This window comes from Trichoderma harzianum (assembly GCF_003025095.1).
Source record: "Trichoderma harzianum CBS 226.95 unplaced genomic scaffold M431scaffold_5, whole genome shotgun sequence".
In the NCBI taxonomy this organism is placed as follows: domain Eukaryota; kingdom Fungi; phylum Ascomycota; class Sordariomycetes; order Hypocreales; family Hypocreaceae; genus Trichoderma; species Trichoderma harzianum.
This window is the reverse complement of record NW_020209253.1, coordinates 1,656,625-1,667,857: the sequence shown is the minus strand read 5'-3', so window position 1 is coordinate 1,667,857 and position 11,233 is coordinate 1,656,625. Positions and strand designations below refer to the sequence as shown.

Here is an 11,233-nt window from a genome sequence, read left to right as displayed (position 1 = left end):
AGCAAACATGAGAAGAAGAAAAAAAAAAAGGAAAATAGTCTAAATCCTTTCCAAATCAAAGTCCTTCAATTTTTGGTGTTCCCACACGTGTTTCGTCAAGTCCAAAAAACCCCTGGATATCACGAATTTGTCATGCAAATGAAGAAATTTCAAGTTCAAAACGCTGTCCCTCGTATCCTCGAGCTGTTTTTTTCTCTTGTTTTTCGTTTTTGGTTTGTCGTTTCGAGATGCTGCTTAGACGCTGGGGCCGGCGGCAATGACGTCGGGGGTAGCCTCGCTCTCGTACTTCTTGAAGTTCTCGCGGAAGAGCTGGCCCAGCTTGACGACCTCGCGCTGGAAGCTGTCGGCGCCGGCGGTCCAGGCCTTCTTGGGGTTCAACAGGTCCTCGGGGACGTTGGGGCAGGTCTTGGGAACCTGCAGGTTGAAGACCTCGTAGTTCTCAAAGTCGACCGTGGCGAGCTCGCCAGAGTGGATGGCGTCGAGGATGGCACGAGTGTACTTGAGGGGGCATCGCTTGCCGCCCTGGGCGAAGCCGGCACCGACCCAGCCGGTGTTGAGCAGCCAGGCGTTGGCCTTGTTCTGCTCAATCTTGTCGGCAAGCATGCGGGCGTACTTCATGGGGTGCAGGGCCAGGAAGGGCTGAGCGAAGCAGCTGGAGAAGGTAGCCTGGGGCTCGTTGACGCCGTCCTCGGTACCGGCCATCTTGGAGGTGTAGCCGGAGATGAAGTGGAACATGGTCTGGGCGCTGCCGAGCTTGGAGATGGGGGGAAGGACACCGCGGGCATCGCAGGTGAGGAGGATGATGTTGGTGGGCATGTTGTCGGTCAAGCAGGGGATCTTGGCGTTGGAGATGTACTCGATGGGGTAGGCGCAGCGGGTGTTCTCGGTGAGAGTGACATCGTCGTAGTCAACTTCGCGGGTGACGGGGTCGAAGACGACGTTCTCAAGGATGGAGCCGTAGCGGATGGCGTTGTAGATATCGGGCTCCTTCTCGGCGGACAGGCCAATGCACTTGGCGTAGCAGCCACCCTCAATGTTGAAGACACCACGGTCACTCCAGCAGTGCTCGTCATCGCCGATCAGGGCGCGGTTGGGGTCGGCAGACAGGGTAGTCTTGCCAGTTCCAGACAGACCGAAGAAGAGTGTGACATCGCCGTTCTTGCCCTCGTTGGCAGATGAGTGCAGGGTCAGGACGTTGTGCTTGATGGGCATCTCGTAGAAGAGAACGGTAAAGATACCCTTCTTCATCTCACCAGCATACTCGGTACCCAGGATGACCATCTCCTTGGCGGCGAAGTTGATGGAGACGGATGTGGCGGAGGTCATGCCCTCGGTGTATCTGTTGGCAGGGAAAGTTCCGGCATTGTAGATGGTGTAGTCGGGGTGGAAGTGCTCGAGCTCCTCACGAGGAGGGCGGATGAGCATGTTTCTCATGAACAGAGCATGGTAGGCGCGAGCGCAGATGACACGGACGCGGATTCTGTACTTCTCGTCCCAGCCAGCATAGCCGTCAATGACGTAGATGCGGTTGCGGGTGTTGAGGTAGTCGACAGCACGCTCTCGGTTGATCTTCCAGACCTAAAAGAGTATTATCGTTAGCACCTGTAAGCTTGTTTCACTGATCATCTCTCTTCGTCATTGCTTCACGACTGTTCCGGGCACAGAACCGGCAATTACACGCCAGCCAATCAGCCAGCCAACAGCTTTGTTGGCGGCCGCCCAAGGACACTGCCAGTCCGGCTTCCCAACCCGGCTTCCAGAGCTAGAGCTGACCGGAGCGGACCGGGTCGGAATGCAGGCAAATGCAGGCAGATGAAATGCAGCATCACAAGCCAGAATGTCCAATGCAAAGCCGCGGGTCTGCGTCGGGAGGCCGCTTATGGTCGGCTACCCGATTCGGTCCAGCGGGGCCCCGGCTCTTTTTCTTTTTTGCCGTGACTTTGACAAGAGTGCCGAACAAGTCACTTTTTTGTAATGTGCGGGGTCTTGGGGCCTGCAAGTGACGCCAAGCTAGAGCTGCATCCCTGTCTGACTGGGCACTTCTCCGCATGCGCTTCCGATTCGACAGAGCAGCAAAAGCAAAAGAAAGTTCAATTGCCTTTCGCTGGTTGGTTTGCCCTGTGGCAGTGGCCGTTCCAGTGAATGCAGCAGCTGAAGGATTGCGCTGGAGTGTGGCGGCCGGGCTGAAAGAGCTGAATAGGAGCCGCCCCGCTCGCGTGACCATTGACCCAAGCCAGAATAAAGAATGCAGGGATGAGACAAAAAGGACGAAAACGAAATGCATGGGTAGATTCGGAACAACAAAGACGGGCAATGACGATGGAGATGACGCTCGCAGCGACGATCACGATCAGGCACTTACTTCAGGGCTCATGGGCTTGTTGACTGGTCCCCACCTGCAGAGCCTTGGTTAGCCGTGAAATTGAAACGAACTGCATGTGCATGACCTACCAGATGTTGTCTTCTGAAGAGGGCTCCTTGACAATTCGCTTGTCCAGGGGAGAGCGGCCGGTCTTTGCGCCAGAGTAGGCAGTCAGAGCACCGCTGGAGGTGATGGCAGTGCCGCTCTCGTAGACGAGGGCATCTTCGTAAAGCGCGGCGACGGAAGGGTTGGCGACCTGCAGTGGGCAATCCCTGTGAGCGATGTGCTTTCATCACGATGCGTGGAGTTTTCAACCAAGACTTACAATGGCGACGCGGTCGTAGTCGATGTGAGCAATCTCGTGAAGCTCCTCCTCTGTTGCACACTCAAGTTAATGCCGGGTTCCCAAAGGCGGTGTGCCAAGGTCAGCTGGATCAAGACAAAAGGTGGACATACCGAGCTCGGTGTGCTCGCGGTAGGGCCTGCAGTAAATGTGGTGTTAGTCCATCTGCAGCAATATAAAACACCACAACAGTGCATCACAGGATAGGGAGAGCACTCACTGAACACCGCCAGGGTGCAGAGCAGTCTTGTTAACGTTGCTTGAAATCACTGTTCATGTGTTAGCCTCCCAAGTCTGGCAGAATCCTCTTTTGCTGGACAGCTCCATTGCAGGCCGTAGGGAAAGCGACTTACTCTTGCGTAAATCTATTCCCGATGCCTGGATCTGCGACTTGGGACCTTTGACGGAAGGATCTGTGTACGGAGAAGCAGTTCTGAAGTAGGGATCCATTGGATCTTTATGTATTCCAGAGAAATTGAGTTGTAGGGACAGTTCCGGAATGTAGTCGTCGTTCTTTTTCGTCGTGCTTCCCGCTTCAGCTACTAATGCCAAAACGAAACGAACCGGGGAGGGGGTGGCGGGTCAAGATTACGGGGTTCTTTTTTTCTCCAGAGTGGAAGCCGGGACAGGTACAGCGGTCCGGAGTCGTGTCGATGTACTTTGGAGCAGATCAGAAGGACAGAAGCTAGAGCCATGTGTTAGATACAAGGTTGCCTAGTAGCCCTGCGATCGAACAGTCCCGACTGGTAGGATCAAGCACAAGCCCTTCCGAAGGGGGCCTCGTGTGGAGCCGTGGCGGGCGGTGCGAAGCTTGACACACGAATTTATATCGGAATGAACCAACGTGTGAAAACAAGGGGGTGCAAAGGCAGAAGGAAACAACCGAGCTTTTGTGTGGAGAATAGGATAGGAGAAAGAGGGAAGGGGGGCGTGTGTGTAAGTGAGAAGAGGTGAAAGGATCAAATGCTTCTGCGTGTACTTGGCACTTTGTGGCGCTTGTTATCGTCTGCGCTCGGCTCAAGCAACGCAGGAGAGGGCAGGTAATCAATTCAAGCATGGGACTTTTGGGTCATGTTTTGTGATGAATTTTTTTCATAATTTGTTTCTTGTCCTTTTTAATTGGACCTGCAGAGCAAAGGGGGCGTGTGTTCCAGAAGACGCAAGGGGTAACGAAGAAGAAAGTAAAGAAAAGTCGGGTCGACTCACGATACCAGCACGGGTCCAGTTGTTAGTGCAGCTGAGCTTTGTGTGGACTGTGGATGATGAATAGATGACGGCACAAGTGCACTGTTGAAGCAAAGTTGAAGTTTGTTTTTTTGTGATGCTAAAGAAGCTGTCTTCAATCTCCAACTCGAGGGAGGAAACAGGACTATTTAAACCTTGCTCTGCTCATGCTCACCAACCGCCGTGTGATGCGCGATGTGTGAATATGCTTCCCGTAGACGGCAATTCCTCTCCAACCACACGTGCATTCGATCATAGGCAGGCAGGCAAAAACCGGGCACAGAAATCTGACCAAGCCAACGAGGTTTCGAGTCAATCAGTTTTCCCAAGCGGACTATTCCGAAACCCATGCCGGTTGTACATTGTGCTGTGCAAAATGGGTGAGTCCGTCGAGACTTTTGCCCGGCGCGCCTACGGCTAATGCGGGGCGATTACGTACGGAATGGGCGCCGAAGGGGGCGAATGTTGCTGCGGCTTTGCCTAACCGGGTAGTTTATGGGATTGCGGATGATGCTCATGTGGCAATTGGTTTTTTTTTCGTTTTATTTTCATTTTTTAATTACCCCGTATTGTTGCTGTGATCATCTTTGGGGACGGACAAGTCCTTGATTCTCTCGGCATTGTCCTTGGATACGAGTAATACCTTACGCACGGGGTCTAATTCTAAGCCGAGCTAAACAAACACATAATCGTTGGGTAATAGCAGCAGGATTCTGACGGTCACGGGGCTGGGCCCTGAAATAACAGGAACGGGCTTCACGCGAGGATCCATGCCAACTGGCTGGTCCGGGGGACGGGAGGAAGAAAAAGAAAAAAAGGTAAAAAAAGAAAAGCTCAATTGCCAGCTTTCATTCTTACTCCCCGGCCCGGAAGGGAAGCTTGACTCGTCCTCCCGCTACTTGTACACAAAGTGTTCCGGAGGTACTTTGACTACTAGGACAGCTACAGGTACCGCCCCGGGAACCGGTGCAGATAACGATAAACAAGTTGAAGAGATATGGATTCTTGCATTAGCACCTACGGCGAAGGCGAAAGGCCAAAAGGAAAAAGAATACTCCCCCATTGACACACAAGTGGAACCCAGCAGGGGGGGTTAGGGCGTGAGATTTCTCAACTGAATTTCGCATTTGGGCACGAGATCTCTCCCCTTTTTCTTTCCTCGCTTCAATTTCTATTTTTTGCCCCGACTATTAAAAAAAGCACAGGTAAATACTACAAGTACTACTAGGTAGGCAACACAAACAGGGCGGCAAGGGGCAGCTGCTTCAGCCTCCGCAAATTCTCCCATCAAGTGACTTCTTCTCCCCCGTGTTAGTAAAATTGAAGCCAATTCCGGTCGGCGGCTAGTCATGTACAATAGTCCAATCCGGGGGAAGAGAATTGGGAATGGCCCTCCCAGCTCCGGCTTTTTGCCTTGAGCCTCGAAAATGGGCTGGGCTTTTTTTTTTTTTTTTGGTCTGGTCTGTGCATACCCGCAAAGGGGTGAAGAGAGGCGTGTGAGTAATCTCGCTACCCCGCGATTCTTGGGTTCGTCCAAAGAGATCAATGGATGGACCTTTTTTCTTCCCTTCTTCTTCTCTATGCTTCTTGCTGCCCTTGTAGTACACGCCCCTACCCAGGACTATTCCCACCAAAGTGCTGTAAAGGCCAAGGTACCTGGCACCCGATTACATGTATATTCGTAAGTGAGAAACCGGCAGCAAAAAATGGAGGTGCCGGCTGGAATACCCGTTGCTGCGGCTCCTCTCGGCAGCACGCCCGGCATCAACTCAACTCTTTTTTCGCTTGCAATGTCTCAGTTCGCTGTGCTCAAGACATTCGGCACACGATTCCCGAGTGTCTGAGGACAAACTGCGTCATCTTGTAGCACCTCGAAACAGACGATACCTTCATTCCTCCTTTCTCATCTCTTTTTTTTATCTCGCTCTTCTAGAAACCACAAGCCGTTGTACAAGTATTACTGCGGAAACCAAAAGTCACAGTGAGTCCGTGCCACTGGGTCTCGGCCCAACGGCACCGTTCCGCCCATCTGACCCCGTGATTGGCTCGCCGACCGCCGTGGTCTTTCTGTTCCGACTTTCTCCGCGAAACAACAATTTTGTGCTGGCATTTTTTTCTGTTTGATTTCGGGTCTTTGCATTTGAATATTTAGAATTTCTGATACGGGCAGGAATATCTCAGCTTTTTTTGCGCTATAGCCACACCCTGTGGTACCTTGTTAGTCATTGAAAAGCCAGGGGGTGGGTTTGGCTTGAAGGAGAAGAAACATTGCAGCAGCGTCTTTTTGGTAATTAATTGTCAGGCAGTGATGCATGCGCATGCGCTGTGAAATTGCTTTGATTCCTTGCCACTCTGCAGAATGCAACCCAATATTAAATGAAGCACAGTTTTATTTCTTTATTTTCTTTATTATTTTTTTTCTATCGTGGTTGACTCTCAATGTCACCTCTTCAAAATGGGTAGATACGGCATCAACTGCGTTTCATTCTTTTTGTGGCAAAGTCGACCCGCAAGCTCCATGTTACAAGAGAACCCACCGCTTTCGTTTGCTTGAAGAAAAAAAGAATCGATCCCTTCCTTTTCCAGCATGGATTTTCCCCGGCTCAACGCCAAGCCTGGATTGGGCTATGCTCGACGTCTCCGTGACGTATCTTTTACATACAACCTGGTAGCATGTTACAACAATTACAAGTACACACTTTGTAGAGCATCACCATCACCGGATGACCTGTAATAATAATATTCTTCTTCTTATGCTTTTACCTTGTTGCTAGTTTACAGTACTCTCCAGTCTATACCTCGGCATCTCTTAATAGGTAGTCACAATACAACATGACTCAACCAACACAACAATATCACGATATCAAACCACCTACCCGGCATCTTCCTCCTCCTCCATAATCGCCCTCCTCCTCCTTTATCCCATCCTCCCGACCGACCCAACTTGCCGCCCCACTCACGGACCCCCGAATCCACCGCTGGGAATTTCCAGATTCTCCAGGTGCCTCGTGGTGCCGCTCCGTCTCGCCGGCTCGGGCTCGGAAGCCCCAGAACTGGCCCACAAGTTACAACCTTCCTTGCACACATGGATTTCCCAAGCCCCCCCTGGTTCCGATTCATTTTCGTTCCCTCCAGCAAATGTATACTTGGATCCCTGAGTTAGTGGCTGTGTAAGGCTCAGGTAAGAAGTAAGAAGTACCTTACAGTACTCTCTGCCTAACGTTGAGTCGTAGCAATGCATGGCTCTTCCCGCTGACATACGGAGCAGCCCGGGTTGTGCCTCGCCCTCAACCCTGAGAATTCATGAGCAAGCCCGGCCCATCAACCACCGAAGCAATTATTAACTAGCCCACAGCTCATGCAGTCTTTCTCTTTTGCAGTGCATGCAGGTCATTAACTCGACATGACATTGAAACCCACACGCCCCCCAGTTTCACCCACCTAGTCATACCGTAGCATGTGCAAAAAGCCCGTAATTGATTCCCTCTCTTCCCCTGATTCGCCCCATGGCGATGGCTTCTTGCATGTGGCTGCCACCCCCGTCTTTTACCTTTCACACTCCCGGACGGCTTCTTCAGCCTTTTGGGCTCCAAAAAACGTGCTCGGAATTGCGACCCTATCAGCTCGCATTTCCGCCCCTTGTGCCGAATGGTAATCTCAAGCGGCTGAAAGTATACCCTTTGCAAGTCTTCCGACGCTTCTTTTGACGGATCAATACGGAACGTCCAAGGCGGAAACATCTTATCTTTTGCTTCTCCCTTAATCACTGATTCACTGCATCATCCGAGCAGATACTGACCTCATCAAAGCTAAGTCTTTATCAATTCCTCGGCTGACTATGGCTATTTGCTTCAATCCAGAAAAAAATTGGCTTTTTTTGAACAAAAAGTAAAGGAGTATTTCGTCGTCCTTTCTATCTTTGACAATCGTCGCATCGTATGGCATCTACAAATGCTTGCCATGGCCTCGCATCTTCCTGGTCTTTATCATGGCTCACCCCGTCTCAAATTGCGGCCCTGTGAACTTTCAACCCTGACACCCATGCAGGCGACGCCTTCTATCTCAGTTGTAGCCGAGCTCTTCGCTTCCGTCTCCTCGTCGATATGGCAATCAGAGCTTGCTCTCAATCCATTCCCATTCACACTCTCCTAGCCAAACCGCCCGATGCCGGTATTCTTTTCTTTTCCTTCTATTTTCTTCTCTAGCACTTTACCAGTGGGCATTTACTGGTCCTCACTGGTAATGAGTCTTGTAATCTTGCCAATGGCAATGGTTTGTCCCTGTGCAATGTTATTAGCAAAAGGTTACGAATGGTAAGAAATCGTGTGTTAGCATCATACCTGGTCTCGGAGGGTGAAACGACCCATCTGGGGGTAGTCCTCGAATTTCTCGACGCAAACCATACCAGCGCCTCCAGTCACCTGGAGTCTGGCAATAATGCTGTCGCCCTTCTTGGCGTGTGTGGGAGGCACCTTGCTCTTGCGGTTGGTGCCCTTCTGCAGCTTGTGCAGCAGAGCTGCAAAGGTAACCTCTTCAATGGCGGCGTGGACGTGCAGCACGCAGTTGAATCCAGACGTGAGGATGCTCTTTAGCTCCAAGACTCGGATCTGTGCCTCGAACTCGGTAACGCAGTGCACCAGTCGCTTCGGCGAGCAGAGCACGAATCCGGGCAGGATGTCTTCTTCTTCAACACCCTTGAGACGCAGACGCACCTGGTCACCGCACTGCAGAATAGGCTGCTCCTCTTCTTGCTCTCCGTAGATGGCAGCGGTTTCCACAGCCTGCTTCCGGGGCATCATAATCAGTGACATGCCCTTCTTCACCACACCAGCCTCAATCTTGCCGTCAACCATGGTACCCAGATCTCGGTACTTGGCGTTGATGGGCATCATGAATGGCGCGTTGACCTTGCGCTCCAGAGCCTGCATGCCGTCGAGATATTCCAGTAGTGAGGGACCCTTCCACCAAGGAGCGACGCCCGCGGGGAGTCGATCCTTGATGTTCAGTGACATCTGGGCAGCCACAGGGATAAAGTAGACATCCGTCTTGAGGTTGTAGCCCGTGCCCTTCAAGAATTGCTGCAGCTTGGTCGTACACTCCTTGTAACGCTCCTCAGACCACTCCACTGTCGGGTCGTCCATCTTGTTGATCGCTACGATGAGCTTGTTGACACCCTGGGTCTTGGCGAGCATGGCGTGCTCACGCGTTTGTCCTCCTCTTTCGAAACCAGTCTCATACTCGCCCTTTCGCGCTGAGATGACGAGGATACCTACATCCGCCTGTGAAGCACCTCCAATCATACTGGGAACATATGTCTTGTGACCGGGGGCATCCAGGATACTGTAGCGTCGCTTCTCAGTCTCGAAGAAGCCACGTCCGACCTCGACAGTCTTGCCCTTGGTTCGTTCCTCCTTGGTCAAGTCCATGACCCAAGACAGGTACCATGATTCACGACCCAAGTCCTTTGCCTCCTTCTTATATTTGTCCATGGTACGCTCATCAACCATGCCGGTGGTCCATAGGATGGAACCACCCAGTGTGGACTTGCCTGCATCAACGTGACCGATGAAAATGATGTTGACGTGTTCCTTGCCGTAAATTTCCTTGAGGGTATCTTCGTCTACATCGGCCGACTGTGCCTTCAGAACCGCATCAACTTCACGCTGGGCCTTCTTCTCTGCTGCAGTTGGGCTGGACCGGCCAGAGGATGGGTCCGGAGATGTCCTTCCAGACGACTTGCCGCTACCTGCAGCCTTTCCAGCCTTTTCACCTGTCTTCTCGATAGCCTTGGCTGCGGAAACCTTCTTGCCCGCGTCTGGCTCGTTGGATGGCTCAGTCTTGGCGTCGTCCTTGGCCGGGGCAGCGGCAGAGGGGGAGCCGGTGGAACCAATCGACAGCACTTTAGCCTTGGGCTTTACATCACCTCCAATGCTGAGCACCTTGGCACCTCCTTCATTGGAAACGACAGGCTTCGGTGCGCTGGCAGCTGGGGCGGGCTTCTCGACGGGGAGCGACTTTACAGGAGCAGCTTGGGTGGCATTGTTCTGAGGGGCTTGGGCAGCGGGCTGCTGTTGCTGCTGCTGCTGGTTTCTCTGGCCCTGCTGTTGACCATATTGCTGGTATCCTTGTTGACCTGGTATGGTTAAAAAGTTGATGTTAGCTCTCGTGGGTCGAAATTAGCACTTCACCGTTTCGACGTACCGTAGTTCTGGTTCTGGTTGTAGCCCTGGCCGTAACCGCCGCCGTAGTTTTGATACTGGTTGTACTGATCAAATCCTTGTTGTTGGCCACCATACTGCGGGTAGTATCCCTGTTGTTGCCCGTAATACTGCTGCTGCTGGTATTGCTGCGCATATCCGCCGCCAAAACCCTGACCGGGCTGGAAGGTCTGAGCGGTGGGCTGGAACGAGGCAGCACCAGGTCGGAAGCCGCCGGCGGCCGGATTCATGTTGAGCTGCTGCTGAGCCTGCTGAGCGAGGTTCTCGTCCTGGGCAGCAGGATCGTCCTCCCAAGAGTTGAGGTTCGACATGGTGGCGAGTGTAGTATCTTTCTCGTCGCTTGGAGGGGTTGCTCGAGAGTCGTCGACGGTCAAACGAGGGGTTTCTCTGTCTGCCAACCGGTAAGAGATCTGATAAACGGGGAGATATCAAGCACCGTCAGAGGCCTTTGGTCGAATCGGCACGCAGACTCGGGTCTTGGAGTTGAAAGCGACGGTCGACGTCTCGCTGGCTTTATGGTGCAGGTTGTGAAAATTCGAGCCCCACCAAGGCAGCGACATGACATCGCTAAAGGTGGCAGGCTTTGTGGAGGGGCTGTTACAGTGTATTTTGTGGTACTGGGCACGGTACACGGTTGGGCTGGTATAAGACCCCAGCAAACAGCAACAGGGCGGCCAATGAGTCAAGAAATTACGAATATCCTGGCTTGAGCGCAAGTTGCTGATACAGATACCATTGATTAAATGTACTCTCTTTCGATGTGTTTCCCCAGAGATTCACAATTTCCACTATTGTGACTCTTACCGCCACCCTTCTAATCGATGAACTCAATGCCATGTGCCTGGCTTTTAGGCATCCCTAGGGCGGGCTGAGTCAGACAAAACTACTCGCACTGTGGTTATTTCGAGCCCAAGCCAAGGCGGTGTTCAAGGTACATGAGCATTTCAAAACAAGCATGGGACTTGGAACTGGGAAGTAAACAATGTTGCAACTTTTGAGTAAGTCAAGCTCTCACCTCACTCTGATTCGAATATGTCACTGCTTTCCGGAGTTCCTAACCTATCGTCATGAAAACATTGCATCTTA

At 52.1% G+C, this 11,233-nt stretch overlaps 4 protein-coding genes across 4 annotated transcripts; all 4 read right to left on the bottom strand.

Annotated features, from left to right (window-relative positions):
- Positions 1 to 234: 234 nt before the first annotated feature.
- M431DRAFT_83850 (hypothetical protein) lies at positions 235 to 3,155 on the bottom strand (the record flags this gene model as incomplete). Its single annotated transcript, XM_024923361.1, has 7 exons — positions 235 to 1,578; positions 2,363 to 2,396; positions 2,452 to 2,618; positions 2,688 to 2,737; positions 2,819 to 2,844; positions 2,926 to 2,974; positions 3,059 to 3,155. The coding sequence occupies 7 exons, from the start codon at positions 3,153 to 3,155 to the stop codon at positions 235 to 237; spliced, it is 1,767 nt and encodes a 588-aa protein (XP_024775536.1).
- A 118-nt stretch (positions 3,156 to 3,273) lies between these two features.
- Positions 3,274 to 3,894, bottom strand: M431DRAFT_410682 (hypothetical protein). Its single transcript, XM_024914940.1, has one exon. It carries the CDS (start codon positions 3,760 to 3,762, stop codon positions 3,391 to 3,393), a length of 372 nt encoding a protein of 123 aa, XP_024775535.1. The 5' UTR covers positions 3,763 to 3,894; the 3' UTR covers positions 3,274 to 3,390.
- A 2,781-nt stretch (positions 3,895 to 6,675) lies between these two features.
- Positions 6,676 to 7,167, bottom strand: M431DRAFT_410536 (hypothetical protein). Its single transcript, XM_024914939.1, has one exon. It carries the CDS (start codon positions 7,047 to 7,049, stop codon positions 6,750 to 6,752), a length of 300 nt encoding a protein of 99 aa, XP_024775534.1. The 5' UTR covers positions 7,050 to 7,167; the 3' UTR covers positions 6,676 to 6,749.
- Positions 7,168 to 8,152: 985 nt separating this feature from the next.
- On the bottom strand, positions 8,153 to 10,458 carry M431DRAFT_84151 (hypothetical protein; the record flags this gene model as incomplete). The annotated part of the gene is made up of 3 exons (XM_024923401.1): positions 8,153 to 8,209; positions 8,270 to 10,062; positions 10,131 to 10,458. The coding sequence occupies 3 exons, from the start codon at positions 10,456 to 10,458 to the stop codon at positions 8,153 to 8,155; spliced, it is 2,178 nt and encodes a 725-aa protein (XP_024775533.1).
- Positions 10,459 to 11,233: the final 775 nt, after the last annotated feature.

What these genes read in the sequence shown, in the direction of transcription:
- M431DRAFT_410682 (XM_024914940.1), bottom strand. Translation starts at nt 3,762, where the DNA reads ATGCTTGAATTGATTACCTGCCCTCTCCTGCGTTGCTTGAGCCGAGCG.
- M431DRAFT_410536 (XM_024914939.1), bottom strand. Translation starts at nt 7,049, where the DNA reads ATGAATCGGAACCAGGGGGGGCTTGGGAAATCCATGTGTGCAAGGAAG.